Below are 26939 nucleotides of genomic sequence, written 5' to 3'. Positions count from 1 at the left end.
AACGAAAGTCAAAATCGCGAAGGCGTAGAAATGAGAAAACCAACTACAAAGAACTCTGCACCTCTCGAGGAACGAATTTTCATTCCACGCACCTTTTAGGGACTCTCAGGCGAGACAAATATGACGCCACAGTTTTTTCCTTCGACTGCACCACGTGGTACAGTTTTCCATACTCGTGCACGTTTCTTATGATTTCGAACTGAAATCGTCCCGTGGCATACGACAGGAGGGCAAAGAGAGTCGCTCCGTTGACGGCAATCCAGTAGAAAACGACCAAAACGTTCAGCATCTAATCGCGGTGATATCAATTAATTCTCCCTCCCGAATGCTGAAATCGAGATCGTTTGTCAAGAAGACGAAACGAGGAGCCGTCGTCAAAGTCGTCCGCGAGCATTATCTTCGAGACGACGTCTGGACGGGATGGCAAGGCGAGAAGCGCGTTTCGTGCGCCGATCCGTTCGTCGAAAACGTGGCGGCGCGAAAGTCGACGCTGTGTCCCTTTAAACATCTCCTAGTACCCGACACGAACGTCGTTCTTCATCAGGTACTGTAAAAAAAGAAAGGGATCTAAAATTGGTAATTGAATTTAAAATTTAGATTGATGTTTTGGAATTTCATGGGATCGCCGGTTTGATTTTATTGCAGACTGTTCTTGAAGAGGTGCTTGCAGAAGGATGAAACGATCTTCTAATTTTTCTTCTTCCCCCACGCCAGGTGAAACACAGAAATTTGCCCGTCTATAAACGTATTAGAGAACAGTTGGATGATCAGAACAGATGTTTCTACGTTCTCTCGAACGAACACCACAAGTCGGTCTTTTTCTTATATAATCAGGAAGGAAGCCGTGTGGAATTTTTGCGCTGTAGAGACATGTACGTTGAAAGAGAAAAAGACGAGTCTGCCAATGACAGGAATGACAGAGCTATCAGAGTGGCAACAGCGTGAGAGAAAAATCTCTCTTGAGAAATTTCACTTGTGTGACATTCTCTCTGGATGACAGTTGGTGTGCTCACAAGTTTGCCGATTATAAGGTTGTGTTGTTGACAAATGACAATGCCAATAAGGAGAAGGCTAGCCTAGCGGGGCTGCTCACTTTTACGATGCGTCAGTACGTTGAGTCGTTGTCAGACTACCCGGAATTAGTTGACAAGTTGAGTCAAGCTGAAGAGGGAAACACTAAGGTATATATGTATACACACAGAGCAGAATACCTGCAATCCTTTCTATTTCAGCGAGATGGTGACAGTGAGAAAGTGTTTCCGGAGTACTTGTCTTCTGCTCGACTTCATGCTGGAATCAAATCAGGAAAACTGGTTCAAGTGCGTGAGAGAAAAATTCCTAAATAGAAGACAATAAGAGATGCTGTCCTTTTAGGGCACTTACCAAGCCAAGAGGCATCGATTTTCTTATAATCAATACCTGTTTTTCAATTCTCTTTTTCAGAAACAACTATTTGGAAGGCTTCATGCTTGCCCAGGATTCCGACAGGCAGCCGATTCTCATTCAAGGTCGTCAGAACATCAATCGGGCTGTTCACGACGACATCGTTGCCATTGAAATGCTGCCCGAGAACGAGTGGTCCTACTCGTCCGACATCGTCTTCCGAGAAGACGTCGAAGACGCTGAACCGGGTGAAGATGACCTCGAGACGGCAATAGCCGGAAAAGGAAAAAACGCTCTGTCAAAAACAAAAGAACGAGAACCGTCCGGAAAGGTATGATCGGGGGAAATACACCTTGACCTTCTGCATTATTTCTATCGCGTTTTTGTGTCGAGGTGGTTGGTATTATCAAAAGAAACTGGAGACCTTACTGTGGCATTCTGTTGCCAGCTTTGACTAAACACGTAAGCACTTTTCACTGCGAGCCAAGTCGTTTGCGAGATGAAGCGTTTTCTCGCTTAGACGATTAGTAGAATATTCGTACCGGCTGAAAAACGCGTGCCTAGAATTAGGATAACGACTCGCCAGGGAACGACGTTGGACGGCCAGAGAATTGTCGTTTCCATTGACGAGTGGTCAAGAAGTTCAAAGTATCCACAAGTGAGTTACACCAGTCGGTGTCTGGAACGGAATCAAGAGGACGACGTCGTTGTTATTTTCTTAGGGGCATTTTGTGAAAGCGTTGGGTCCTGTCGGCGACAAAGACGCCGAAAACGAAGTTCTTCTGTTGGAGCACGAAATTCCGCATCAGCAGTTCTCGGAGAACGTTCTCAAGGATCTTCCGTCGATGCCTTGGTCGATATCAGCAGAAGTGAAGACGCTTCAGTCAGTAAATTGTCCCGCTTTCGACTCGACTTCTCATCTAGGAACGACAAAAAAGAGTAGATCTACGCGACGTGTGCGTATGCAGCGTCGACCCGCCCGGTAAGAAATAAAGCCTTTCTCCCTACATTATTAGACTACTTTTCAGGTTGCACTGATATTGACGATGCGTTGCACTGCAGGCAACTATCTAACGGAAATTTTGAGGTTCCTTGTCGGTCAGTTCTACTCGTCATGACGTCTATTTTAGGTTGGAGTTCACATCGCTGATGTGACTCACTTCATAAGACCCGGTTCTCCTCTCGACAAAGAGGCTATCAATCGAGGAACAACTGTCTATCTTGTTGATAGAGTGAGTACATTTTCGGTGGTGTTTTTATGTGCGTGGTCAGCGTCTTTAGCGTATCGATATGGTGCCCGAATTGCTAAGCTCGAATCTCTGCTCGCTTAGAGCGAACGAGGAGAGACTTGCAATGTCGTGTATATGGGAAATGAATGAAGGGACAATTTTACAGACGAAATTCCACAAGACTGTTATCAAGTCAAAAGTGAGCAATAATACCTAAGTGGCGACTAACGAAACTCGCCTCTGCTTATCTCTAGGCTGCCCTAACGTACGAAGAAGCTCAACTAAGAATTGATGATAAATCAAAGGTGGACGAAGTGACAGAAGCTTTGCGCCTTTTGAATAGTCTTGCCAAAGCGTTAAGGCAGAAAAGACTGGAAAATGGGTCTGACAATTCGTCTGGCAAGCTATGAAATTTAGAAATTCTTTTTCAGGGCATTAGTTTTAGCATCTCCAGAAGTTAGATTCGACTTTGGAGACGAATCTCACGATCCAATCAATTTGGATTCAAAGGAAATGAGGCAAGCGTGTTAACCGCTGACTTTCCTCACATTAAAATCATCTTTAGGGAGACAAATCACTTGGTTGAAGAGTTCATGTTACTAGCTAATATTTCGGTTGCAACGAAAATCCACAACGATTTTCCTGATTGCGCAGTGCTTCGGCGCCATCAGCAACCGCCTCTCGGCAAATTTGATTCTCTTCTTAGAGCTGCCCAACTAAAAGCAAGGACGCGATCCCATGCAATCTTTTGCTTAGCCCAAACATTTCTTAGGGAATTCGCTTAGAGGTAGATAACGGCAAGGCGTTGGCTCAATCGCTTGCCAAGGCCGAATTGCCTGACGACCCATATTTCAATACGCTTCTGCGGATTTTGTCTACGCGCTGCATGATGCAAGCGCTCTACTTCTGTTCCGGTACAGAACCGGAAGAGAATTTTTATCACTACGGTTTAGCTGCTTCGATTTACACCCATTTTACATCACCAATTAGAAGGTTTCAGAGAAGAAAAGTCGTTTAGTCGTCGAAAACGATACTTTTGATTAGATATCCTGATATAATGGTGCACCGTTTGCTAGCCGTGGCTATTAGTGCGGATACTACACATCCTGACATGCTCGTTTCTCGCAAAGTGCAGGTACGTAGTCAGTCAATTTAAGACGATTCCTCAACTAACGTGAACTGCTAGGAACTATGTAATCATTTCAATCATAGACACAGAATGGCCCAGCTAGCCGGAAGGGCATCAGTTCAGCTACACACTCAGGTTAACACTGTTTGGAATTTAGTCGGACAGTTACTTACTATCACGTCTACGCATTAGATATTTTTCAAAGGGAAGGTAGTCTGCGTCGAGGGTTACATAACGAGCGTGCAGCGAAATGCTATTAGCATTCTCATTCCTCGCTACGGTCTCGAAACGTCCTTATTCCTTCGCGATGATGAGAAGAAATCGGTTTTTACGTTCAATGAACAGGTACGGCGTGCGCGAGTGAGCGAGTGAGTGTAGCGAATTTCTATCTATATTTGCTCACCTGGACAGGTTCCGTCTCAGACTGCGGGAAGTGTGCGTTTGACCGTTTTTGGCAAGGTCAAAGTGCGTCTTCAAGTCGAAAAGCGAGAGCTTCGTCCCGACAAGCTCAAAGTTGAACTCGTCTGGCCCCAGGTAAAAATGAGATCCAACACCCAGACAATCCTCTGTTTGTTTTCGTATTATAGGTTGCAGGGTTCAACGAAGGCGTTTCTTCACCCAAAAATGAATCTAAACGAAAGAGAAAAAAAGTTGCTCTAGACTAGGACGGATGCGAAAGCGAATCTTACAATTAATCAAAAATAAAAACTGATTAGTTTGATCTGTTTCTTGACACAGTGCACGCAACTTGAAGAATTAGGCAAAGAAATAGGCCTTACATCGCTTTCTGCTTATTGGCCATCGCTCTTTCCTCTTGATGAGTGAACCAGGCCATTTTCTGGCAGTCTATCGTGACGTCATGATCTCTGCCGTGAGTGATTTCAAGCATTCGTAGAACCTTGAGCCCAAAAGTCACACCATTTATCTTTCAGGAAAGAACTTACCACATCGACGGACTGGGCAGCTTCCTTCAGCTTATTTAGGTGCAACTGCAGCTTGACAACTTTGAATAACTGTATAGCCACTACAGGATTACACTGAGTGAACATCTTGTACGGTTCGATAGTCATCAAGGCATAGTCAAGCGCCTTTTCCCACTTCTCAGTCTCTATAGAAGAACGGCTGACTGGAAAAAAGCCGTTTTTGATTGACAGCACACCTATGCAGCAATCCATTGCTTTATCAATGCACTGAACAACGTAGTAGCTAAACGGGTGCAGAACCGTTGACTTGATGTATGACTCTAACGTGGACAAGGCTTCTGAGTAATCTAAAATACATAAAATGAGCAACGATGTTATTAATATTTTTTCTTTCTCACTTCCTGCTCGCATTGCTGTCTCGGCAGCAGAAGAAACTCGTTTGCTTTCGTCAACATTCCGCCTAATAGCTACAAATCAAAAATTCCATGCCGGATCAATATATAAATCAAGAATCTACCTGTCTCTGATACTTTTTGCTGTGAACTAGTATGAATTCGATTTTTCTCCAAAGCCTTGTAAAAAACACAGATGCGTTATTGAAGACAGCTTGAGCTGCCTACACTTACTTCAGCGCTACAACAACCAGGACAAGTGCACAAAAAACTATACTGTTCCTGGAGTGCGTCTCTGCGACTTTCAATAGGTTGAAAGACGCTGATATAGCTAATGGTAACCTAGTTAACGTGATACACAACAGAAACAATTGTAACAAATCGTTTCTTATCACCTCTTCGCCGGCTTTTATAGGACGTACTGCTCTCACTTGCATCCTTGCTTGTTGATTGGTTGCAACGCAGTTAGGAACGCACGAATGATTCAGAAGAGAAAACCTTAGAGAGTCAATGCCCATAGATAGATAGATAGATAGATAGATAGACCATTGATTGATTGACATACGTTTGGTACATAGCAACGCCAACTGGTTCCATGTATCCATTAGAAACAGTAAAACAATTACGATGAATCTGACATAAAAAGGAAAATGAAGATCGCCTTTGCATAGATCTAGAGCCGTTCTTACCTTTCCATAGAGATCAGCAAGAACGTGAGCTCTGACATCTAAGTCTGAAAATTGCCTCAATGTTAGAGAAAGATCGACAAAGGTCTTCTGCTGTTCCAAGTTTGTTTTGAGAGAATCGGCATCTGTAGAATATCAATGAGGCGTCTGTGCTGCCCCCCTTGAGTGAGGAGACTGCATACCGCCACATAACGCATCAACTGGGTTTGGCTGATTCTCCTTCTTAAAAATCTAAAAAATTAAATTATATCACTTATTTTCTAATATTCTAAAACGGACGTGCCTCTCCTTGGTCGATGAGTCGAGCGAGAAATCGGACACTTTCCGTCGGCATTCTTGGCGACACGTTTTGAATTCGCTGACATTCGAGTTTGTGCAGAGACCACGCCTTCTTCTGCAAGAAGAGATTTTTTGGGAGACTTAGGAGCCCTAATGATGTACCTGACACTCTTTGCTGCAGTAGTAAGCGAACTTGCATTTCGAGCAACGCGACAAAGATTGAACACTAAAAAATAGAAGTAGTGGACCCAGCAAATGCCGACGAAATGACGAACCTGTTGGCGCACTGGTGGCACAGCTTGCTACGATGCTTCTGGATCACAACGAAGGCAAAAGGCTCCTCTTCTCCAACCAGATCTCCACGCTCGATTGCTTTAGTGGCTAGAAGACCCCTTCCTTTTCCCGCAACGTCCGCAACTCGAACTTTGTCCATTTTTGCGAACCCGTATACGCTCTCCCGGACGAATGCACATGGTAAATTGATTGATTGATTGATTAATTGATTGACAGTGACTAGGCCAAAACTAATGCACTAAAAAATACAAATCTACAAAAAAAACCTAAATTAATGTAGGCCGATCGATTCGTTCGTAAAGGGGCTTTCCATCTTGCAAAGATCTAGACAGACTATTTTGGTGGCATGCTCAGTAACGATTTCATTTGTACTACCTTTCTATATTGGGAACAGTGCCTGATCTCGAGCTGCTGCCACTTACTACAACAGCGTGCCACGAAGAAGCGGGATGATTGACAACTGTGTCCGTTATGCGAAGCGTGTCGCCTTTCGAGAGGCTTATTTCTCCAGTTGCGCGATTTCCTTCGTACGAACGCACACACCTTCAAGAGAGGAAAAAATTGCATATTGATGACACAACGCTCCCGTGCATGGACGCACTTGACATAGAAAGAATCGCAGGAAGACGGAAGCTGAAGAAATTCTGCGGCGGAAAAAAACCCGTCCAATCAAAAATGCCTAGTCCATCATGTGTCTCTTTCTTACTAAGCATGTTGTGTCGAACTACCAATGCTACAGAATCCACAACACCGCGAAGAATATCTGCCGCTTCTTGCCGCGTTAGCCCAATCAAACTATGCTCCCCCACCTATGCGAGACATGAATCTCTTTATTCCCTATAATTCCATTCTAACCGACCATGAGGATTTCGTCTCCTGGTTGGACCCCATTAAGGCCGCCTAAGGTGAATCCGGGTCGTATTTCTGAAACAAATATGCCCGTGGCGTTGCCGCCTTTGATCAGAAAACCGAGCGTGCCGTTCCTCTTTTGCAGCGTAACGGTGCGTTCCCGTTGAAAACTAAAAAATAAATTGCCATTGTGCCTCAATAACGCGTATCCTATAAGACCGGACCCATTGGCATTTCTACTCTCATTGGACGGTGGCGTTGTAGCCGCCACTGCCTCTGGTAATATAGCAGCCAAAGGCGAGGCGGCGGCAATAGATGATCGCTTGGAACCCGCAACAAAGAGCGCCGGGGGTGACGGGGAGTGGGCATCGGAGGCGGAATCCCCTTCCGGCACGCTCCAGCTCATGTGGCGCGCGTCTCCCGTCGCCGTCGGCGTCGTCGTCGATTGATTTTCGAAACTGAACGGCGATCGCGTGACGCGAACGAGCGGCGAAGCGACGACGTCGGGACTGAGCAACGCGTTGGCGGAGATGAGACGCGCTTCGTTGAGCGACTTTCGTATTTCGTCGCGCAGCTCCGTCGATATGGATCTGCGTTTGCGCGAATCGTCGGCACTTGTCGTCGCCGGCGGCGGCGGCGACAAGGACTGCCGAACTGCGCCCTTCGATTCCTTCTCCTTTTTGACGATTAGCGGACTGAGAGATCGTCGGCGACTCGCCGCCGCCCAACTGACAGTCAGACTCGAACTTCCCACTGACTGTTTTCGAGTCACTTCTTCTTTGGCAACTGCATCGTTTTTCGAAGCCAAATCGCCCAAAACGCTCGTCGCCGGCGATTTGTCTCGATCGTTTCGGCAGCCGCCGCCGCTCACCAACGAAGCCCAACTCGATGCGAGTCGCAAGGAAAACGGTTGCGTTGTGTCGCTTTCGCTCAGCGCCGCTTTGCACTCCTTTATCGACGTTAGAACGTCCGCGGGAATTTTCAGGGGTGTTTTTTGCACTGTCAGCGTGCCGCCGCCGCCGCCTTGGCACAAGGAATCAATTGATTCGCGTATTTTATCTAGACTGCAGTTTGACGTTTGAAATCCATTTATCTGCCCATGGAAGTGTCGTCACGTCGGAGAAGGATTATAAACGTTCTGTACCTCCGTCACGCAACTTCCGGGTTCGACGAGGTCAACCGCATTTCCTGCTCTAACTTCCGCTGCAAACAAGCGCGTTTCCCACGTGATACCCCACTCTAGGAAAAGTAAATATATCATCGTTTCCCTCGCGTCCCCTTCTTTCTCACCGGATGGTGCACCGGTTAGAGAAATCTTTTTTCGTTGCTAAAGAAACACTCATTTAAAAAACGCATATTCAGCAATATCTTTATTTTCGCGCGCGTGCCTTTTCCAACGAAGAATCGGCGTCCGATTCGGTTGCTATAGTGAGATCGACGCTACTGATCTTCACCTTGACACCAGACCTAAAGTCACGAAATTCATTCATTTATTCATTCATTCATTCATTCATTCATTCATTCCATTTCGTACGAACCCGACGTCGTCTTTCTGTTCCGACGAACCGACTCCCGAATCAAAGCCCGTGTGCTGTCCGCCGGCCTCGTCCTTTTATAATTAACGACAACCCCGATTATTCGCGTAGAGAAGAGGGGAAAAAACGCGCCGCCCTAACCTCGAATGGATCATCGACGAGGGGGGTAACGTCCTAAATTAACCACAGATCACAAAACGCAGCCGTACAAAAAAAACGCCCCGCCTTCTCTTCTCCTCGTCCCCCGCGTGTGTTACCTGAAGGGCCAACCAGTCAGTCAATCTCTCGATTAGCGCGCTCGTTTTCCTCGACGCGATTCGGCGCTCGTTTTTCGCCTCTTTCGACTCTCGTAGAGCGACGGCCAAATCGGTTTTGAGCCCGTCGAGTTCGTGTAGCGCCTCCATGTGATTGCTGACCGCCTGATCGCGCGCTTGACGCAAATCGTCGCACGCCAAGCGCGCCTCGTTGCACTCGCGCACGACCTGCGAACGCGCTTCGAACGCCCAATTACGCTTCTCCTGCGCCTCGCGACTCTCCCGTCTCGCTCGCTACAAACACAAAAGACGTCCTAAGTAAACGCTATAAAAGATCCTACCCATCCCTTCCTCCCTCTCTTTCTCTCACGTCTAACTCCAATTCCAATCGAACGACGGTCGTTTCGAGTTCGGCGCTTTTCGTCGCTAACTCGTCGCGACTCGACGTCGCCGCGTCGAGCTCCGTTTTCAATCGATAGCACTGTCCTGTTAGCGATTCCTGCTCTTCGAGCGCATCCTGTCGCTCTTTCTTCGACACGCTGCACTCCTGCTGAAGTCGTTCGACGTCTTCGCGCGTCGTTTCGAGCTCGCGTTGATAACTGTCGACGGCTCGTCGAAGCATCTGTAGTTCGGATAGAAGCGATAGGGACGGGCGTCGTTCGTCGTCGTCTTTCGTCGACGACATTCGTCGTTCTTCGATTTCGCGAGCGCGTCGCACCGCCGCGTCGCGTTCCGTCATCAAATCGGACAAGCGCATTGTCAAATCGTCGTTCGCTTTTGTCGACGCCGTTAGATTTTGCTCGAGTGTTTCGACGCGTTGACGATCGTGCTGGCTGTCGGCGAGGAGTTTTTCGTAGCGTTTTGTCAACTGTTCGGTCGTCGAACGAAATTGGGCGAGCGTGCGACGAAGGCGAAGGTTTTCCTGCGTCGTTTCGTCGAGCTGCGACTCGATCGTCGTCGACGAGGGCGACGGCGTCGATCTCATATCCATTTTGCTTGCGACGAAACTTCGACCGGCTTCGGTGCAGTTACAGTACCAAAAGAATGATCGATCGAGACCTTTGCCTACAGACTAACTCACGAGCGGCCCGGATGTCTCGATGCTTCCGGTATGATAACGCACATGCCAGCTCAAGGCAGGAAATACCGGCCATTTCATTGACCGAGTCAAAGCAAACGATTGAATTCCAAACGAAGTTCCGTAACAAACAGAGTCGCAATCAGATCTTGTTTTAAAAAAGCCGTCGGAGAGAAAACGATTTTGAATTATTCTCTGCTCTTAAAATCTGACAGAAGAAGAAGCAAATTCCTCAAACGGCTTTATAAATACTGTACAAAACGCACTTTAAATAAATACGTCATGTACCATCGTTAGCGTCGTCGTCGCGTTTTGTGGTTTCACCGCAATGCCCGTCCTTTGAACCATCTACCGGTATGTTTGAACAGCCCGAAGTGGAAACGTTATCGCCTCGATCTAAAGCACCTACAAAAATACTTGCACAGTTAAAGATAATACCCAAACGGGAACCACCGACTTCTTTGAGGCCCTAATCGAACGGTGACTTCTACCGAGTTATCGAGGTACTCGTAGAGCTTATCGCCGTCCGCTTTGAGCACAAACGTCGAAGGAACGGTGACGATATTACCATTGGTACCGTCTCCACTCATTGCGAGAGGAGTTCGATTTAGTTCCAGGTCGACATTGTCTAAATGCCATACCTATTATGAAGTCTCGTTACGATAGTACATATGTTCTTACCGACAATGACGGCACCCAGTGCTCCGGCTTCCCCCGCATTGCGCGCTTTCTCCATAAACATGCAATTTCCTCGTCGTATAAGTACAATTCGATTGCGAAGGTCATTGTTGAGACGGGAGCAGGCGTGCGGCGGATCGGCGGCCACGACGAGACCGTACACCTACGATGATGAGAGAACAAAAACAAAGAGACTACGTCCTAAGCCGGCAGCGCCTACTGTGACGGCTTGTTCGCCGACTAGTGGAGCACCAAATAGCGCCGGACCGCCGAGAAACGACGATCGAAGACTTCTTGGCGAAAGGATTTCGACCAACACGGGATTGTGTTTCGGTTCTAGAAAACAATTTCAACTATGTATGTACGTACGTAAGAACGCGCGGAGCGTACCGTTTTCCAACTTCGCTAATCGCTGAAGCATTTTCTGCATGAAAATTATTCCCTGTCTAGCGTGCACGTCTGTTGCGGCCTTCGGAAAGAGATAAGACAAATTGCGTTTTGCTCTCTCTCTCATTTGACCTTTACCCCCTGAGTGTTGTGCACCAGCTGGGCACTGCCGTCGTCTTGGTACACTAACGTGATTCCCATCAAAGAAATCAGTTCGATGTGCAGCGGATTATCGACGCTAAATTGATCAGGATCGACCAAGCTAGAAAGGACGACAAGAGGATTTTTCATTTACTATAAACGCAGTGTTGTAAGCGTACAGTTTATCGTCGTTTATCGTCGTCGTCGTCTTCGCGTTGGCGTCGACTCGACAACGCCTTTGCGGACGCGCGTCCGGCTGAAGCGTCGTAGCATCGCGAACCGAATCGGCGTAGAGAGCCCAACCGCCGAACGTAACGACATTGGGACACGACCGACTCGAGAGACTGGTCCAATCCGTCGTCGTATCGCGCAAATTTTTACCGGGAAAACTAAAGTCCGGATCGCTTTTCTTAAACATCGTTTTTTTCGCCGTCGGTTTGACGTTTGCCAGCGATAGAGGCAGCAGGTGAGCCTCCGTCGTGAATACGAAATCGTCCATGTCGAATGCGATGTCGCTTTCGTCGGCAAATAAAAGATAAAGATATTTGAATGTTTCGGCCAACACGAAGGAGTCCATGCTAGGAAAGAGAATGCTCGTGAATTTCACTTCCTTGTCTCTTTTCTTTTCGTACCGGTCTTCGTGTTCGAGCGTTCGCACGTCTGATACGGCGGCAAAGCCGCACGGAACGCGTGCATGTTTCTGCAAACTTTCTATCGCCAATTCGCCGACTTGTAAATAGTGAGAATCCTTAGTCGCCTAGAACAAAAAAATAGCAGTCCCTTCGTTCAAGGAATAGTACTAGTAATGTCCAGACCGTGTATAGAAAATAAGTACTCTCAATAAATTCAGGTCTGAGGGGATGATGAGCCCAGTGGACTTGATAGTCAACAGTGAATGCCTACTCAGACAAATTCATCTTCTCATTCGAGTCTCTATGTTCTCTCTTACCTCCGGAAGAAATTTATGACGTTTTATTACGTGATACAACATGTGATGCAATTCAATAGCCGGTCTCAAATCGCCGGCAAGAACCTGAAGTCCCGGCCAGAATGCCAGCAACGAATCCATGTAGCTCTTCGATCGTTTCAGTGGATTACTCATCATAACGTCAACCATAGCCGGCGGTCCCGAGTTAGCGTTAACGTAGCGCATCACGCTATCGTAGTGCTAAAGACATTCGAATCCCGTTATCATCAGACGAAGTGAGACTTTTTTTTTCTTTACCTTGCTGAATCTGTCCCAGTACGTCAGATTTCCGAGTAGAACGTACGATTTTAGGCAGTATTCATAATAGGAATCGGTCCCCGCGCCAATTCCGCTATCTACGTGCAAACATCTCGTCTCGCTTCTTCCTTCCTTTTACACCTATACCCTATACCCTGTCTAATCCATGCTCCAGTATCGATGTCGATAACGCTTCCAACGAGATTAGAATTCACGTTGCGACTTGCCCAGATCGACTCCATAGCTTGATGAGCCTTTTGCTGCGAGAAGCACGTCAAGAGCTCGAGCGTATGTGACAGCAATAACATTACTTCATATATGGGGTTCCCCGACAATCGACTCAATGCCGCAAATTCCATTATAAGACTTCCAGCACACGCCGTACACGTACTCGCCGGCCTTCGGCCTTTGCCATTCCCGTAATACCGTCGTATTATGTCGTCCGTCACGCCATAACGCAAATTGACCTAAAACGAAAATCGAATTGGAACAGCTGGAGGAGAGATTGGAAGTCTTTTGTAGCATCCTTAAGGAAAACACTTACCCTCGCGTGAGGTATCCCAGTCGTTGTGTTGAAAGCAGGAAGCAGTCGTCGACCCATGTCTTCGGCCAGTTCCAGCAATTGGCCGCGATACCACCGAAGTCGCGCGTCCTTTCGCTCGCGAAGCAACTCGGCAAACACGTGACTACTCAGCAGCCCTCTACCGAAAAAAAATACATATATAGATATATAGATAGATAGATAGATAGATAGATAGATAAATATTTCTTTTTATGAACATAAGTTTTTTTCACCCTAGAACTCGAATATTCGTCTCAAAAACCGATACGACGATATCCGTGTCGAGGCTCACGTCATCGACGACGCGTTTGGCAGCCAAGCTAAATTCCCTGATATCTCCAAGCACAGCCAGCGTATCCATGGAATCAATCAAAGTCAGGGAAAACCTTGTGGGAAGAGATTTTGTAGCGAATTGCCACGATTATCGGCGGCGCTTGCCTTCCGAGAGCGTCGTCGACGTCGCCGCGCGTCGCTTCTCGGCCCCGAACGCGGCCTTTGCAACTGAGAGGCATCAGTTCGTCGGCCGGATACGCGTTTTCCTACACGGTTCGATTTTTCGCTTTCTCGCCTTTCTGACAACTATCCTCGATGTCGTGGCTTACCATGTAAGAATTGTAGGCATGGTAGAACATTTCTTTGGCCGTGTCTCTGCGACGAAGACGGTTCGACTTCGTTTTTTGTCGTTTTTTGAGCGCGATTTTTACCTGAGAAGTCTCCTGTGAGTGTCATTCATTGCGTCTACTACCGAACGCAGTAGTGCGGATAACAAAAAGAGACGAAACGCGTAGGACATGATGTCTGTCCGGGGATCTGCCTACTGTAGTGCGACATGCGCAATAAAGGGCTGCTGTACTGTAGCTAATCTCGTGACCTGTCTCGTAACGCCCAAACATGAGTTCTCTCTCTTTTTTAGCGATCGTTCTCGTTGTTTCTGCCGTTGCTGCAAAAATGCCTATATTTAGCTGGGACACGGTCCCGGTGTACAGCCATTTGTGCAACAAAACGGGACCATTCAACGACGCAGCCATCCAAGTACTAGCTCGATTTCCTCTCGTCACTATAGAAAAAGGTCAAGAAGCCAACGTTTCCGACTGCTGTGCAGAGGACAAGATACTTGCAGCCGCAAAACAAATCAAAGCTGTCAACAGCTCCGTCCAGGTCATTTTCTACTACAACAGTGTGCTCGACTGGAATCAATATCGTCTCCACGCGGAGTTTCTCAAACATCCTGAATTGTGGCTACGAAACGCTTCCGGTGATCCAGTGCGCATTCCTGGGGATCATTCTTTCAAACAACCTAAAGATGGTATGCTTGTCTTTGATTTTTCTAAGCAAGCCGGACGTGACTTCTGGGCGTCTGATTGTATTAATGCTACAAAGACTGGATACATCGACGGTTGCTTTGCGGACAGATCCGGCGAAGAGTCGTTCCGAGGTACTACCCTTTCACCTGAAACGGCAAAGGCATATGCAAAAGGACACGACCAAGTGCTCCAAGACCTACAGAAGAGTCTAGGAGACAATGTTCTGGTTGCTAATAATTATTTGTTACCAGGAGTCAGCTCGACAATGATCGAAGGATTTCAATCAAAAGAGGCATCCATTTTACAACTACAGAAAGCCGTATCCGAAAAGAAACTAGTTGAAGCTCATGCCGGTTACCACGACTCATGCAAAAACATCACCAACAGTCTGGCTGCTTTTCTGATTGGTGCAGGAGAATATTCGTACTACGGTTGCTCTAGCGGCTGGTATGTTGATGAAACTCACATGGATTGGATAACTTGGCATCCAGAATATGACAAACCGTTAGGAAAACCAACAGGCCCAGCCACAAAAGAGGGTGACGTGTACACTCGCCACTTTGCCTCAGGAACAGTTGCCATGTTCGATACGAAAACGAACACAGGAACTATTAATTGGGCAAAATAACAAGTTTTGTTGTACTTGAATATTGTACTTCAATGTGCTGTGCGTTTGCAAGAGCGGGGGCGGCTGTTTAATAATAATTGTCTCGTGATCGTAATTAGGATGAGAAGTTGGCTCTATTCTCTCGCTCTCGTTGTCACTTTTGCAGCTGTAGCTGCCAAAATGCCTCCGTTTAGCTGGGACACAGTTCCCGTGTACAACTTTTTGTGCAACAAAAGCGGCCCTTTCAACGACGCAGCAGTCCAAATAATAGCGCGCTTTCCTATCATTGCTATAGACCAAGGTCAAGGAGAAGATGTTTCTGACTGTTGCACAGAGGACAAGATACTTGCAGTGGCAAAACAAATCAAAGCTGTCAACGACTCGGTTTACATCATCTTCTACTACAACAGTATGCTCGACTGGAATGGGTATCGTCTCCACGAAAAACTCCTCAAACATCCCGAATTTTGGCTACGAAACGCTTCCGGCGAGCCAGTACGCATTCCTGGTGATCATTCATTCAAACAACCTAAAGAAGGTATGCTTGTGTTTGACTTGTCTACGCAAGCCGGACGCGATTTTTGGGCGTCTGATTGTATCAATGCTACCAAGTCTGAATACATAGACGGCTGCTTTGCAGATAGAGCCGGCGAAGACACGTTTCAAAAAAACACCCTTTCACCTGAAACAGCAAAGGCATATGCGAGTGGACACGTCAAGGTCCTTCAAGACCTGCAGAAAAGCTTGGGAGACAATGTTTTGATGGCCAATAATGACTTGGTACCCGGAGTTGGCTCGACGATGATCGAAGGCTTTCGGTCGGACGAAAAATCGATTCTCAGACTACAGGAAGCCGTGGCTCAGAACAAACTCGTCGAAGTTCATGCAGGTTATTCTGATTCGTGCAGAAATATCACTGATACTCTAGCTGCTTTTCTGATCGGTGCTGGAGAGTATTCTTACTACGCTTGCTCTCAAGTCTGGTTTGTTGATGAAACTCACAAGAACTGGCTAACGTGGCGTCCAGAATATGACAAGCCGTTAGGAAAACCGACAGGTCCAGCCACAAAATCAGGCGACGTGTATACTCGCCAATTTGCTTCGGGAACAGTCGCCATGTTCAATGCAAAAACAAACAAAGGAAACATTAAATGGGCAAAATGACGGATAAATGATAAATTGCTTAGCTCAATGTTTGCAAATGTGTAGGATGAGGCTGATTGTCTCGTGACTAAGTTTGAGTACAGTTTACAATGAGAAGTTGGCTCTATCCTTTCGCTCTTTGTGTCACTTTTGCAGCTGTAGCTGCCAGAATGCCAAAATTTAGTTGGGACACCGTTCCAGTGTTCAATCACATGGCCAATGTGAGCGGCCCTTTCAACGACGAAGCCGTCCGCATTCTAGCTCGATTTCCTCTCGTCACATTCGAAAAGATGCAGGGAGCGAGTTTATCGCCATGTTGTAGCGAAGACAAAATAGTAGAGGCAGCGAAGCAGATCAAGGCAACTAACAGTTCAGTTATAACAATCTTCTACTTGAACAGCGTGCTCGATTTCACAAACTATCGTCTTCACGAAGAATTGTTAAAGCGTCCAGAATTGTTTTTGAGAAACGCTTCTGGAGATATCGTTCGTATTCACCCAGGAAAAAGTCCTGAGCTATTGAACGTGTTCGACTTCTCGCAAGAAGCTGCACGCAATCTCTGGGCTAACGACTGCATCAACGCTACGAAAAGTGGATACGTTGATGGCTGTTTTGCTGACAGGGCCGGAGAGGAGGCCTTTGCACACAACAAGCTTACTCCCGAGAAAGCGACTGCCTACGCAAATGGACATGACCAGGTTCTCCAAGATGTACAGAAAAGCTTGGGAGACAACGTTCTGATTGCCAACAATTATCTCCTATCCGGCGTCACTGCGACGATGATCGAGGCATTTCGTTCAAATGAGGAATCGATTCAGAGGTTACAGGAAGCGGTGTCTCAAAAGAAATTGGTCGAAGTGCATGCTGGTTATTTTGATTCGTGCAAAAATATTACCGATACTCTAGCTGCTTTTTTGATTGGCGCCGGAGACTATTCCTACTATGCTTGCTCAGCTGGCTGGACAGCAAACGAAATTCATACGGACTGGTTAACCTGGCACCCGGAATATGATAAACCACTAGGAAAGCCGACAGGTCCGGCCACGAAAGAAGGTGACGTCTACACTCGTCACTTCGCCTCAGGAACAGTGGCCACATTCGATACGAAAACGAACAAAGGAGACATTAAATGGGCAGAAGCGTAATTTGGGTATTCGTGAGTTCGTGTGCTTCTCTGTCTTACTTTCTAAAGCGTGCGCTAAGATCTTAGCACATGGACGCCGCTCGCCAAGCCGTACTCGTTCCGACGACCGTCGATCTTGCTGCTGATGCCACGGTGATCCGCGGTTACGATTTCAACGACGGAGTCGACTTCCACGCTCTGCTCGAGTCGTTTTCCCGGACGGGTTTCCAAGCGAGCAATGTCGGTGCCGCGATTGTTGAAATCAAGCGCATGGCAAGTCGAGCGCGTGCGCTCACGCCTTCCATATATGGAAATTCTCGCAGATCGAAGCGAAAAAGGTGCCGCTGAGTGACGAGAAGAGAGAAACGTTAGCCCAGATACGAGATAAGGAGGAAAGACCTCTCGACAGTTGCACAATCTTTCTCGGCTATACGTCCAATTTGATATCTTGTGGAACAAGAGAAGTTATTCGTTTTCTAGCCGAACATAACATGGTGCAACAGTAGCATACGAGGAGGATCGCAAAAATTAAAAAATTGTCAATTTTTAGGTAGATTGCATTGTTACCACTGCTGGTGGCATCGAAGAGGATTTTATCAAGTGCATGGCTAAAACCTATTTGGGAGAGTTTAGCCTAAAAGGAGCCGAGCTTCGAGCCAAGGGCATAAACCGGACTGGCAATCTTCTCGTACCAAATGACAACTACTGCAAATTTGAGGAATGGGTCACACCTATACTGGATCAAATACTCAAAGAGCAGGATGAAAACGTAGTAGTGCTACGAGAGCCAAGCAGTTGATAAATGAATCCCTCGTTTTTCTCTATCAAGAAAATCAATTGGACGCCTTCGAAAATCATTGATCGACTTGGAAAAGAGATCAACAACCCAGAATCGGTGTACTATTGGACTCACAAGGCAAATAACTCCATTGGCGTTTTCAACCAAAAAATCATTTTGTTTTAGAACAATATCCCCGTTTTTTGTCCAGCCTTGACAGACGGAGCCCTAGGTGACTGCATCTACTTTCACAGTTTCAAGAAACCGGGCTTACGAGTAGATTTAGTCGAAGGTAAATGGACCACACCGGCTAGAAACTATCTATACCTCTCTATATTTCAGACCTTAGACGCCTGAACACCATGTCAGTACAGTCAGTCAGCACAGGCATGATCATACTGGGTGGAGGCGTAATAAAACATCACATATGCAATGCTAATCTCATGGTAAGGCTTTTCACTTACATGTATGATTGGCCGTAGCTCACGCTTCTTACCAGAGAAACGGCGCTGACTATTCCGTGTACGTGAACACAGCTCAGGAGTTTGACGGCAGTGACTCTGGTGCTCGTCCCGACGAAGCCGTTTCCTGGGGCAAAATCAAAGTGACAGCTAAACCAACCAAGGTAATATGCATATATACAGTAGAGAAGGTTGGTATGGTGGTGTTCAGGTTTATGGCGAAGCGTCCGTCATCTTTCCTCTGCTCGTCGCCGAGACGTTCGCTCGTGAACATCACGAAAAGAAAACGACGCTAAAATGATGAATCTGGAAGTGCGTAGGAAGGAGCGGAAAGACGACGCGCTTTCAGATAGAATAGATTTCGTTGGAAGAAACCTTAAAATAAACATTCTATCACTTTCTCCAAAGTCTGCACTTACTTGACCTCTAAATGCTCTTTAAAAAAAAAAACCTTTAAATGTTGAGATCTGGAGGAAGAAATGTCAATGTGTTTCTGCGCTCTCAAGTTCCTACCTTTTATCTTTGACTTTAGTTTCTCTTTCGCCCCAATTGAGCCTTGTATCGTTAGATCTTCCTCCTCGCGGCTCGTCGGCTTTGCAATTTCCTCTGCTGCTTGACATGGCTCAACCACGGCTCCAGCTTCCTTTTCCGACGTCTGCTCAACCACCGCAGAAACCTGCTGAACTTTAAAGGCCTAAAACAAACGATTTTCCTCGTTTTTCAAGTCTATCTTTTCTCATACATGCTTCAGAGGCCGTTTAAAGCCCGTAGCTTCCGTCGCGGAGTGACTCCTCAGACTGAAAGACTCTTGCTTCTCTTCCTTCTCCTCACAGCTTTTTTCTATAAAAGCATCCTTTTCTGAGCTCTTTTCTATAGCCTGCGAGGTCTCCTCTTTCGTATCAAAGCTACTTGATTCTATAAACCCCGAAGACAATTCGTCAACTTTTTCTCTCTTTTTCCGAACCTACCCGGTTTTTCGCCTCTCTCCTTCTGATGCCACATTTCCCTAACATCGGCAGCGACCTTCTCAAATGCCCTCGTATCTTTCACGTCATTCTCCTTCATTTGAGCAATCTTGACATCATTCTTGTCGTCGTCATGACGAGCATTCATCTCGATGATGGTGTCGCCTTCTCTCTCTCGTTTAACTGGATTCGCTCTCGCCGCTTTCCAGCGACGATACTTCGCCTGCTCCTCCTCCAACTCAGCGGCAAGACGCTCCAACTCCGCCTTAGCACTTCCCATACTCGACGGCACGACAAAAGCACGCGTTGATCGCGTCAAAGACGACGAACTCACGAGATCGACGTTCCCGGTCTTCTCTGCTTCGTCCGTACGAGCAAAAACGCCGCCGCCGCCGTCCACTTCGTCCGGAATTCCGTTCTCTCCTCCGTCCGTCGTAGCCAGCGATCTCAACCTCCGCTTCTCTTTCTCCTGCTTCAGGAAATTTCTCGCTTTCTCTTCCTCTCGCTTTCGTCTCGTCGCCTCCGTAGCGCCGGGTTTCTTATCTGCGCCCAAAACGGCCGAGAACGTCGCGCGTCGACCGCCGACGCTCTCGTGATAGCTGTGTCTTCTCACTCTCTTCTCCTTCGACGTCGAGTGATGACGAAGTGGAACCGGCGACTCTGAAAAAAATTTCTATCTTTTTAAAAGCATTAGTGAAAAGTTTCTCCTCACTTTCCGGCGTGTTCCATCGGCGCTCGATTTCGACGACCGCTTCCGTAGAGATGAGCTAAGGAACGTCAAGTTCTTCACCTTTCTTTTTATTGTACCTGTGGCTCACCGGCTCTTTCGTTTCGCCTCGTTTTTCTACTCTCAAATTGAATTTTTCGAGTTCGTCTTCTTGCTTCAAGAGCCGATTTGCCGCCACTTCGACGAGAGCGGCAGTATACGAAAGCCGTTTCGCCGTCATTTTCGTCTTGATTGCGTTCACAAGAGCCGCTGATTGTTTTGCGGAAAAAAGCCCAAAGCCTCCGGTTACAGCGCCTCTCCACAATTTCCGCTGAAATTCTCTAATAAGACATTTACAAAAAAGATTTGTGCTTAGGAAATATCTAAGAATACCTTTTACGCTCTTGCAGGCATTCAAACGCCTCCGTCAAATGAGCGTCGGAAAGATCAACAGGAAACACAATAAAGTCACCAAACTAAACGTAGTAATTCACATAGGAACAAACTGTAATACGTTCTCAAGCGTACCGGCATCCAGCCACTTGCTAGAAGAAAATCCTGAGCTTCGCAACTGTCCCACACCGAAGTCTTGAATTTTGGGCTGTTTATATCAAGCCTTTGATAGTCTTCCTCATGAGGAAAGTTCTCAATAACACTGAAAACAACAACAATTTAGAATGACCCACAAAACATTTTATGCTTACGCTATAATGCTGGCAAGCACTTCCAAAGCCAATTCGGCTCTGTCTGCCGGCAATTTGACGCAAAGCTTGCTCAGTGCTGATGCCATTTTCTTTACGGTTGCACTCGAAGAAGTGCTCTTCAAAGGAGACCCGCTTCTAGTACCCCTAGCAAGGGCTTTTACACTCTTTCTGCTGTTGCCGCTGCCCTGGACCGAAGTGCTCCTTTTCGTAGATCTCACAAGCTGGAATAGAAAAGCTTACATAACCAAGAGTAGCACACAGAAACTCCGCGCACTTTTTGTTTTGATAGAGGCAGCGAGTGAGGTCCTTCGCCTCGCAGCACATCTTTACTGCTGTGTTGTCTATGAAATAATCGCTATATAAAACCGACGCGTCTAGAACGAAACTTGCCTCTTGATGGACGTCGCTTTACGCTCACCGACAGGAAGTTTCTAAAAGCGTTCGTTTTTCAACTCTATAACTCGCGGTGGCTTTAATTCACCTTTAGGACCCTGCTTTGACTTAAGGCTGGATTCTCTTCCTTGCGAATGGCTTCTTTTAGCGATCGTTCCCTCGCTGATGCCTGTGCTCTCTTCTGCGGGCGTTCCCTTCTCAATTCCTTCTCATTTGACTTGTCGTTTTCTTTTGAAGGAATCGTATTCGCTTTCTCGTTAGACTTTGCCTCGTCGTGATGATTTCCAACAGGTTGAGGTTCAATCCCTTTTCTTCCAATTCCAATAGCTTTCTTTGTGCCACTTTGCTCCTTATCTCTTTTCCCAGCAGAAGGTGCCAATAAAGGAGCCACGTCGTCTTTCTTTTTTTCTGCCTCCTTTTCAATATCCTTTTTCTCTTTTTCTGTCTTCTTCGTCACAACGGGTATTAAACTCCGTTTCTTTTTACTGACCAGCGGCGACGTTGCTATCTTTCTTAAGCCAATCTGTCCAGAAGACAAAGGCGATGATGGTGTCAACACAGGAGGCGGACTCATGGCAGGCGACGGCAAGCCGCTACTGCCGCTTCCGCCGCCGCTTCCGCCGCCGCCGCCGCCGCCGCCGCCAATCCTGGTTTTCCGGCGCAGCTGAAACCCGCGCGTCCCTTTGGGAGCCGACGAAACTAAAAAAACCGATTATTACAATATTTAAACGAGTAATACACGCACTTTTTAGCGGCTTGGAAGGCACTAGAAGAAGAAAAAAAGAAAAGGATAGATAAAAATTCGTATACGAAAATATTTTGCCACGCACTTTTCATCTCCATCGTTTTGACTCTCTTTTTCGCAGGTTCTGTCGTCGTTTTCGCCGCCGGCGACGGGCCGTTCTGACTTGATCCGCCGCCGCCGCCGCCGCCACAGTCATACAGATGAGCGCAGGACGGCGCTGCTCGCGCGCTATCCATTGCGCTGAGGTAACGCGTTTCCGGGTCAATAGTGTAGGCGGCGTGATTCGCGTGCAGTCGAGTCGTCGTCGTCTGCGGAAGCAAATTCAGCAGAACTTCGCGTTGCTCGAGCAATTTCATCGGTTCGAAGTCGGACGCGAAAAATCTCTTCATCATCCACGCCGTGTCCATGCAGCTGAGAAATCCGCGAGCACAGCCAGTGCCCATAGGCCAAAAAGGCTAAAATAATAAGTTTAAGATTTTCTATATGTACGTAATCGTTTTCTTTGTTACTTCGAGTAGACTATCGCCGACTAGTGCTACCATGATTCTTTTCCCGTTTCGTTCGATTATCTTCGCCGCCGAATCAGCGGCATACATCGACGTGAAGTCGAATAAGGCAACGTCAGATTTTCCGTCGAGGGTGCGTTCGAATTCGTATGCCGGTAGTTGGTCTTCGGTTGCGAACTTGGCCGCTTGGAGAGCGAAAGTGCACAAGTGCTCGACGTTGATATTCGAACTCGACAGCAATTTGGCAGCATCAGAGGAATCCTCAAAGAAGAGAATCTCAAATCAAAACGTATTATGTACTTTTAATATTTCCAACCTGTTTGAGAACTTTTTTCGCAACGAGACTCGTCTTTTTCGCCGTCATCACGAAATAGTGCGTCTCGTCTTTGTAATAGACGATGTTCTCCAATTCGATGCCGTGCTTCGCCGACAAGGTGTCGAAGAAGTCGCGTTTGTACACGTAAGAAACGCCGGGCAACTCGGGAACGGCCGCTTCGGCGGTCGTGTTTCCATTCACGAAATTCGCCGTGATTGCGATGGCCAATTTAGCGCGAAACTCCTTCTGTCGAAAGCCGCGTTTCAATAGACTACTTCGTCGTCCGTCGGCACCGACGACAACGTCAAATTCCGCGCCGTTGACGACGGACGGCGGTCGGACGTCTGCCGTCCAACCGGTGGTTCCGCCGCTTGGCTCGATGATGTCGTGGAATTCGGCGCCGGAGTGCACGTGAACGCCGAGAACGAGACAGATTTTGAGAAGAACGGCTTGGAGAATGCGAATGCCTAAAAGACGCATGTAATTGTTACGAGGAAGGCGGGACGAAATTTTGCCTTATAAATTTCCTCTACAGTTACATGTATCAGTATGGGGTCGACTCCGTTACCGGCAAAATTACTGACACTCGTCACTCGTCACTCACAGTAACCACCCCTCTCCTTAACTCACTTATGTGATCGAGACCACCCGCGCCGAATTTGCCGAAGAATTTCTTCGCGCCCAAGCTTCGCAAATCCTCCATAGTAAACGGCCACAAGTGCAGGACGTTGTTGCGCGAAAAACTCGTCCGTTTTTCGACGACGACGACCCGATCGGCGCCGAGGAGTGCCGCTTCGACGGCGAAGCGCAATCCGCACGGTCCAGCGCCCACAATCAGCACGTTTCCGCCCGTGCACGCTCGGCCGTCATCGTAGACGCTCAACGACGCCTTGCGATCGAGTAGCTCCCAAAGCGAACGCGATTTCCACGTCGAAAGCGACGTTTTCAATTGTGCGTAGAAATCGCGCGGTTTTGCGCGACGATCGACGTCGACGCTGTCGCAGATGCGACCGAATAGGGATAGAATCGTAAGAAAATCGACGGAATCGCTAAAATCGTTGTACAATTGGTCCAAACTAATCTCCGTCGCCATATTTGCATAGGTGATAGATCGCGTGCGTTCCGGGCAACCGATTAATAAAAAAACGTACATTCAATAACGACACGCCCTCTATCTTCTATTGGTAGCTGCTACTAGAGAAGCTGGCACTGCCGCTCCCGGCGGCACGAGCCCCCCGATTAATTCTCCTTTAGAACTCGCTGTCTGTTCGGGAATTGTGCGCGACTGCAGCAAGAAAAAATAATATTTTGATTAATTATAAATAAAGGCGTTGCTTACTCTGTTTGGACCGCATTGCGTTCCAATGCTTCGAGTTTTTACACGACGCAATTGTCCCAGAGTCGATGGCGACTGCATCGATGCGACGGTCGGTCGCGGGACAAGTCCCAAATCGCCCGGCAAATAATGATAGCCTTCAAACGAACCGCCACCAGACAGAGGCCTTAATTTAAAAAAATTCACTATCAATCTTAACATTGCTAATTTATTGTTTTTGCCTTAGAGGCGATCGTCGTCCCGCTTTGGGATTGAAAGCGGCGGCGGGGCCGGGTGCGAGACGAACGGATGCGGCGCTGTTGAGCAATGAAAATAACGAGGAGAGGAAGCTCTCGCGTGCAAGTGGGTCGCGAGGAGGCGAGGGCGTGTCGCCCGTACTTTCGGAAGGAACCTGGACGCGAAGAGAAAATATTTGCAAAGGGGGGATTTATTATATATATATGTAGGTGTAGATAAACCTTGAGAACGCCTTGGATTGCTGACGCGCATTCGGAGAGGATAGCGGAGAGTTTGCTATTCTGTTCGGAGACGGCTGCTAGTTTTGTTTGAGACTGTTTTATTTCTTCTTCTTTCTCGTCCAATTGATGGTGAAGTTTCTAAAGAGAGAGAGAGAGAGAGAGGGAGAATGGCGTTTGCAGGGTCCTGCCGAGAATTTTTTCAGTGTGGGAAGAAGGTCTGGAAAATTGTCCAAGACACTTTTATGAATCGTCTAAGGCAAAATTGTCTTGGACCATTTTCAAAACTGTCTTGGACCATATTTAAAACCATTTTAAAAATTGTCTTGAACGCTTGAACGGGAAGAAGGCAAAGGCATAGGGAGAAGGCAAAGGCATAGGGAGAAGGCAAAAGGCATAGGAGAAGGCAAAAAGAATAGGGAGAAGGCAAAAGGCATAGGGAGAAGGCAAAGGCATAGGGAAAAGGCATAGGGAGAAGGCAAAAGGCATAGGGAGAAGGCAAAAGGCATAGGAGAAGGCAAAGGGAATAGGAGAAGGCAAAGGGAATAGGAGAAGGCAAAAGGCATGGGGAAAAGGCAAAAAGAATAGGAAGAAGGCAAAAGGCATAGGAGAAGGCAAAAGGCATAGGGACAAGGCAAAAGGCATAGGGAGAAGGCAAAAGGCATAGGGAGAAGGCAAAGGGAATAGGAGAAGGCAAAAGGCATAGGGAGAAGGCAAAAGGCATAGGGAGAAGGCAAAGGGCATAGGAGAAGGCAAAAGGCATAGGGAGAAGGCAAAGGCATAGGGAGAAGGCAAAGGGCATAGGAGAAGGCAAAAGGCATAGGAGAAGGCAAAAGGCATAGGGAGAAGGCAAAAGGCATAGGGAGAAGGCAAAAGGCATAGGAGAAGGCAAAAGGCATAGGGAGAAGGCAAAGGCATAGGGAGAAGGCAAAGGGCATAGGAGAAGGCAAAGGGCATAGGAGAAGGCAAAAGGCATAGGGAGAAGGCAAAAGGCATAGGGAGAAGGCAAAGGCATAGGGAAAAGGCATAGGGAGAAGGCAAAAGGCATAGGGAGAAGGCAAAAGGCATAGGAGAAGGCAAAGGGAATAGGAGAAGGCAAAAGGCATGGGGAGAAGGCAAAAGGCATACTGTAGGAGAAGGCAAAAGGCATAGGGAGAAGGCAAACGGCATAACGTTTTAGTAGTGTATGGGTCGGCGATAGGCGAGTGAGGGTCGGGGCCGACCCATGCCGACCCACGTGGGCAGAACCCTGGTTTGGTGGTGGGTTTCGTTCTTACTTCTCTTTCCATTTCTGACATTTCTGCTGCTTCCATTGCAGTTGCTAAGGATCCCTCCAATTCTAATCGATTTCTATCGCGTTCTATGTACTCATTCAGAAGTTGATCTTGATCTTTGAACTTGCTCGTAATCATCTGAACGATCTTTAAAAGAAAAAATTGGCTCGTGGAGAGAAACAAACGCTCTCACGCATGCAGTTCTCTTTATACCTTTTGACTATTGACGTGCTTCTTTGCAAATTCCTTCTGATTGTAATCCAACAATTGCATTTCCCTCGCCTGCACTTTCACCTTCTTCTTCAGCTCGTCATTCTCCCGTATCAACTCGTCCATTTTATCCGACATCTTCGACAGCTGAGACGACACGGCGACGTTCTCGATAATCGTCCGCTTCGTCGTGTCGGCCATCTGCTGATTGGAAACGCGTCGAAATTCGGCGGCAACGTCATTCAACCTCGCTTCCATTTCCTTCTTCAAACGATTCTTATCCTGAACCGCTTTTCGCTCCAAATCATTCAAAATTTCCTGATGCCGCTTCTCCTTCGACTCGATCTCCCGCTCGAGCTCGGCAAGACGCGTTTCGAGTTCGTCCTTCTGATGCACGAACTCCTCGACGCTATTCAATTTTCCCTGTAAAATCGTCACTTCCGAGCTGAGTTGATCCTTTTCCGCTTGATTCGACGCGCGCAGCGTCTGTATTTTCACTTCGTACTGATCGCGCTCGGCGACGCGCTCCTCTTGAAGGGCCATGAACTTTTCGTGGAGATCCGATACGCTGTCGTTGCGATCTTCGAGCTGCTGGCTGAAAAATCGATGCATGTCGCGTTTTTCGCCTTCCAGACGATCGGCGTCTGTTTGGAGCGTCTCGTTTTTGAGTTCGAGTTCGTCGCATTTGCGCTGGTAGCGCGTCACGCGCGTTTCTAGATCGCGTATTTGGATGAGATAGAATTCGCGTCCGAGTTCGGACAGTGTCTCTTCGCCGCTCGGTTTTTCCTTTCGCGTTGCGCTCTTTCGAGCGCTTGCTTTGGCGCTGGCCTTCTTTTTTCCCTTTCCTTTGCCTTTCTTTTTCTTGGGAGGCATCGTTGTCAGGAGATAC

General features: G+C 47.4%; 11 protein-coding genes across 16 annotated transcripts in view; 5 read left to right on the top strand and 6 right to left on the bottom strand.

The window, feature by feature from the left end:
* The window catches only part of LOC136186685 (uncharacterized), a gene marked incomplete in the record, with an annotated part of 2346 nt that extends 1981 nt beyond the window's left edge, over positions 1-365 (bottom strand). Inside the window, 2 exon segments of the mRNA XM_065974135.1 lie at positions 1-43; positions 93-365. Of these exon segments, the coding sequence (XP_065830207.1) occupies positions 1-43; positions 93-289 (240 nt within the window).
* LOC136186669 (exosome complex exonuclease RRP44-like) lies at positions 302-4462 on the top strand. 2 transcript variants are annotated; one of them, XM_065974115.1, is made up of 24 exons: positions 303-544; positions 598-660; positions 715-809; positions 867-941; positions 1001-1181; positions 1233-1319; positions 1375-1394; positions 1444-1714; positions 1777-1845; positions 1904-2041; positions 2106-2252; positions 2308-2365; positions 2412-2470; positions 2514-2615; positions 2665-2811; positions 2867-2994; positions 3044-3130; positions 3178-3334; positions 3385-3605; positions 3657-3747; positions 3799-3876; positions 3934-4086; positions 4153-4275; positions 4329-4462. In XM_065974115.1, exons 1-24 carry the CDS (start codon positions 326-328, stop codon positions 4404-4406), a joined length of 2847 nt encoding a protein of 948 aa, XP_065830187.1. In that variant the 5' UTR covers positions 303-325; the 3' UTR covers positions 4407-4462. The 2 variants fall into 2 exon arrangements, with proteins under 2 accessions (XP_065830186.1, XP_065830187.1); XM_065974114.1 differs by having other exon boundaries at positions 302-544; positions 1001-1319.
* Positions 520-6491, bottom strand: LOC136186677 (histone-lysine N-methyltransferase SMYD3-like). Of its 3 annotated transcripts, XM_065974127.1 has the most exons (17): positions 6297-6491; positions 6184-6247; positions 6026-6136; positions 5925-5973; positions 5746-5867; positions 5622-5689; positions 5452-5554; positions 5291-5398; positions 5182-5236; positions 5063-5131; positions 4901-5011; positions 4686-4849; positions 4521-4639; positions 4145-4371; positions 1420-2303; positions 1212-1338; positions 521-1161 (listed from the first exon to the last, which is right to left on the bottom strand). In XM_065974127.1, the coding sequence occupies exons 1-14, from the start codon at positions 6452-6454 to the stop codon at positions 4356-4358; spliced, it is 1317 nt and encodes a 438-aa protein (XP_065830199.1). In that variant the 5' UTR covers positions 6455-6491; the 3' UTR covers positions 521-1161; positions 1212-1338; positions 1420-2303; positions 4145-4355. The 3 variants fall into 3 exon arrangements, with proteins under 3 accessions (XP_065830200.1, XP_065830198.1, XP_065830199.1); XM_065974128.1 differs by having other exon boundaries at positions 520-1161; positions 1212-2303; positions 4431-4639; XM_065974126.1 differs by having other exon boundaries at positions 520-1161; positions 1212-2303.
* A 9-nt stretch (positions 6492-6500) lies between these two features.
* LOC136186671 (uncharacterized) lies at positions 6501-10064 on the bottom strand. Of its 2 annotated transcripts, XM_065974116.1 has the most exons (13): positions 9324-10064; positions 8957-9247; positions 8841-8873; positions 8703-8773; positions 8553-8631; positions 8455-8491; positions 8309-8403; positions 7389-8257; positions 7175-7334; positions 7022-7124; positions 6917-6959; positions 6691-6858; positions 6501-6639 (listed from the first exon to the last, which is right to left on the bottom strand). In XM_065974116.1, the coding sequence occupies exons 1-13, from the start codon at positions 9942-9944 to the stop codon at positions 6582-6584; spliced, it is 2628 nt and encodes an 875-aa protein (XP_065830188.1). In that variant the 5' UTR covers positions 9945-10064; the 3' UTR covers positions 6501-6581. The 2 variants fall into 2 exon arrangements, with proteins under 2 accessions (XP_065830188.1, XP_065830189.1); XM_065974117.1 differs by lacking the exon at positions 8841-8873.
* A 70-nt stretch (positions 10065-10134) lies between these two features.
* LOC136186672 (ER degradation-enhancing alpha-mannosidase-like protein 3) lies at positions 10135-13847 on the bottom strand. Of its 2 annotated transcripts, XM_065974119.1 has the most exons (19): positions 13729-13847; positions 13627-13672; positions 13463-13563; positions 13258-13410; positions 13007-13163; positions 12774-12929; positions 12617-12722; positions 12463-12560; positions 12187-12405; positions 12053-12136; positions 11870-11994; positions 11417-11815; positions 11235-11358; positions 11100-11178; positions 10930-11045; positions 10713-10872; positions 10489-10659; positions 10298-10436; positions 10135-10239 (listed from the first exon to the last, which is right to left on the bottom strand). In XM_065974119.1, exons 1-18 carry the CDS (start codon positions 13815-13817, stop codon positions 10312-10314), a joined length of 2508 nt encoding a protein of 835 aa, XP_065830191.1. In that variant the 5' UTR covers positions 13818-13847; the 3' UTR covers positions 10135-10239; positions 10298-10311. The 2 variants fall into 2 exon arrangements, with proteins under 2 accessions (XP_065830191.1, XP_065830190.1); XM_065974118.1 differs by having other exon boundaries at positions 10203-10436.
* Positions 13848-13892: 45 nt separating this feature from the next.
* Positions 13893-15044, top strand: LOC136186681 (uncharacterized). The gene has a single exon (XM_065974131.1). The coding sequence runs from the start codon at positions 13916-13918 to the stop codon at positions 14954-14956; it is 1041 nt and encodes a 346-aa protein (XP_065830203.1). The 5' UTR covers positions 13893-13915; the 3' UTR covers positions 14957-15044.
* An 11-nt stretch (positions 15045-15055) lies between these two features.
* LOC136186680 (uncharacterized) lies at positions 15056-16171 on the top strand. The gene has a single exon (XM_065974130.1). The coding sequence runs from the start codon at positions 15056-15058 to the stop codon at positions 16097-16099; it is 1044 nt and encodes a 347-aa protein (XP_065830202.1). The 3' UTR covers positions 16100-16171.
* LOC136186683 (uncharacterized) lies at positions 16168-17284 on the top strand. The gene has a single exon (XM_065974133.1). It carries the CDS (start codon positions 16189-16191, stop codon positions 17221-17223), a length of 1035 nt encoding a protein of 344 aa, XP_065830205.1. The 5' UTR covers positions 16168-16188; the 3' UTR covers positions 17224-17284.
* Positions 17283-18907, top strand: LOC136186679 (deoxyhypusine synthase-like). The gene is made up of 8 exons (XM_065974129.1): positions 17283-17474; positions 17525-17695; positions 17752-17970; positions 18031-18117; positions 18166-18271; positions 18322-18425; positions 18479-18604; positions 18652-18907. Exons 1-8 carry the CDS (start codon positions 17292-17294, stop codon positions 18739-18741), a joined length of 1086 nt encoding a protein of 361 aa, XP_065830201.1. The 5' UTR covers positions 17283-17291; the 3' UTR covers positions 18742-18907.
* On the bottom strand, positions 18781-23928 carry LOC136186667 (titin homolog). Its single transcript, XM_065974112.1, has 17 exons — positions 23406-23928; positions 22776-23242; positions 22463-22720; positions 22039-22408; positions 21954-21974; positions 21297-21907; positions 21206-21246; positions 21090-21156; positions 20816-21036; positions 20640-20766; positions 20505-20587; positions 20224-20452; positions 20118-20172; positions 19409-20065; positions 19183-19355; positions 18954-19134; positions 18781-18907 (listed from the first exon to the last, which is right to left on the bottom strand). Exons 1-17 carry the CDS (start codon positions 23926-23928, stop codon positions 18894-18896), a joined length of 4098 nt encoding a protein of 1365 aa, XP_065830184.1. The 3' UTR covers positions 18781-18893.
* On the bottom strand, positions 23846-26934 carry LOC136186675 (cilia- and flagella-associated protein 157-like). Its single transcript, XM_065974124.1, has 6 exons — positions 26054-26934; positions 25844-25987; positions 24570-24707; positions 24333-24502; positions 24115-24277; positions 23846-24060 (listed from the first exon to the last, which is right to left on the bottom strand). The coding sequence occupies exons 1-6, from the start codon at positions 26921-26923 to the stop codon at positions 23947-23949; spliced, it is 1599 nt and encodes a 532-aa protein (XP_065830196.1). The 5' UTR covers positions 26924-26934; the 3' UTR covers positions 23846-23946.
* Between the last annotated feature and the right edge of the window lie 5 nt (positions 26935-26939).

The sequence above is a fragment of the Oscarella lobularis genome, chromosome 4 (genome assembly GCF_947507565.1).
Source record: "Oscarella lobularis chromosome 4, ooOscLobu1.1, whole genome shotgun sequence".
NCBI classification, from domain to species: Eukaryota; Metazoa; Porifera; class Homoscleromorpha; order Homosclerophorida; family Oscarellidae; genus Oscarella; species Oscarella lobularis.
The sequence above is the reverse complement of the archived record's forward strand: the minus strand, read 5'-3'. Positions and strand labels throughout refer to the sequence as shown.

What these genes read in the sequence shown, in the direction of transcription:
- LOC136186669 (XM_065974114.1), top strand. Translation starts at nt 326, where the DNA reads ATGCTGAAATCGAGATCGTTTGTCAAGAAGACGAAACGAGGAGCCGTC. An exon ending in GCTATCAGAGTGGCAACAGC is followed by an intron (nt 942 to 1,000) that starts GTGAGAGAAAAA and finishes TCTGGATGACAG; the next exon opens with TTGGTGTGCTCACAAGTTTG. An exon ending in CTTGGTCGATATCAGCAGAA is followed by an intron (nt 2,253 to 2,307) that starts GTGAAGACGCTT and finishes CTTCTCATCTAG; the next exon opens with GAACGACAAAAAAGAGTAGA.
- LOC136186677 (XM_065974126.1), bottom strand. Translation starts at nt 6,454, where the DNA reads ATGGACAAAGTTCGAGTTGCGGACGTTGCGGGAAAAGGAAGGGGTCTT. An exon ending in GCAAAAAGTATCAGAGACAG is followed by an intron (nt 5,132 to 5,181) that starts GTAGATTCTTGA and finishes TTTGATTTGTAG; the next exon opens with CTATTAGGCGGAATGTTGAC. An exon ending in CTGCCCAGTCCGTCGATGTG is followed by an intron (nt 4,640 to 4,685) that starts GTAAGTTCTTTC and finishes TTTGGGCTCAAG; the next exon opens with GTTCTACGAATGCTTGAAAT.
- LOC136186671 (XM_065974116.1), bottom strand. Translation starts at nt 9,944, where the DNA reads ATGGATATGAGATCGACGCCGTCGCCCTCGTCGACGACGATCGAGTCG. An exon ending in GAACAGAAAGACGACGTCGG is followed by an intron (nt 8,632 to 8,702) that starts GTTCGTACGAAA and finishes TCGTGACTTTAG; the next exon opens with GTCTGGTGTCAAGGTGAAGA. An exon ending in TCTAACCGGTGCACCATCCG is followed by an intron (nt 8,404 to 8,454) that starts GTGAGAAAGAAG and finishes TACTTTTCCTAG; the next exon opens with AGTGGGGTATCACGTGGGAA.
- LOC136186672 (XM_065974119.1), bottom strand. Translation starts at nt 13,817, where the DNA reads ATGTCCTACGCGTTTCGTCTCTTTTTGTTATCCGCACTACTGCGTTCG. An exon ending in ACTCACAGGAGACTTCTCAG is followed by an intron (nt 13,673 to 13,728) that starts GTAAAAATCGCG and finishes TCTTCGTCGCAG; the next exon opens with AGACACGGCCAAAGAAATGT. An exon ending in ATTAGCGAAGTTGGAAAACG is followed by an intron (nt 11,046 to 11,099) that starts GTACGCTCCGCG and finishes ATTGTTTTCTAG; the next exon opens with AACCGAAACACAATCCCGTG.
- LOC136186681 (XM_065974131.1), top strand. Translation starts at nt 13,916, where the DNA reads ATGAGTTCTCTCTCTTTTTTAGCGATCGTTCTCGTTGTTTCTGCCGTT.
- LOC136186680 (XM_065974130.1), top strand. Translation starts at nt 15,056, where the DNA reads ATGAGAAGTTGGCTCTATTCTCTCGCTCTCGTTGTCACTTTTGCAGCT.
- LOC136186683 (XM_065974133.1), top strand. Translation starts at nt 16,189, where the DNA reads ATGAGAAGTTGGCTCTATCCTTTCGCTCTTTGTGTCACTTTTGCAGCT.
- LOC136186679 (XM_065974129.1), top strand. Translation starts at nt 17,292, where the DNA reads ATGGACGCCGCTCGCCAAGCCGTACTCGTTCCGACGACCGTCGATCTT. An exon ending in TTCTAGCCGAACATAACATG is followed by an intron (nt 17,696 to 17,751) that starts GTGCAACAGTAG and finishes GTCAATTTTTAG; the next exon opens with GTAGATTGCATTGTTACCAC. An exon ending in ACGAGTAGATTTAGTCGAAG is followed by an intron (nt 18,272 to 18,321) that starts GTAAATGGACCA and finishes TCTATATTTCAG; the next exon opens with ACCTTAGACGCCTGAACACC.
- LOC136186667 (XM_065974112.1), bottom strand. Translation starts at nt 23,928, where the DNA reads ATGTACGTTTTTTTATTAATCGGTTGCCCGGAACGCACGCGATCTATC. An exon ending in CAAAACGATGGAGATGAAAA is followed by an intron (nt 21,975 to 22,038) that starts GTGCGTGGCAAA and finishes TTCTTCTTCTAG; the next exon opens with TGCCTTCCAAGCCGCTAAAA. An exon ending in GTCAAAGCAGGGTCCTAAAG is followed by an intron (nt 21,247 to 21,296) that starts GTGAATTAAAGC and finishes GAACGCTTTTAG; the next exon opens with AAACTTCCTGTCGGTGAGCG.
- LOC136186675 (XM_065974124.1), bottom strand. Translation starts at nt 26,923, where the DNA reads ATGCCTCCCAAGAAAAAGAAAGGCAAAGGAAAGGGAAAAAAGAAGGCC. An exon ending in AGCACGTCAATAGTCAAAAG is followed by an intron (nt 25,988 to 26,053) that starts GTATAAAGAGAA and finishes TTTCTTTTAAAG; the next exon opens with ATCGTTCAGATGATTACGAG. An exon ending in TGTCAGAAATGGAAAGAGAA is followed by an intron (nt 24,708 to 25,843) that starts GTAAGAACGAAA and finishes CTCTCTCTTTAG; the next exon opens with AAACTTCACCATCAATTGGA.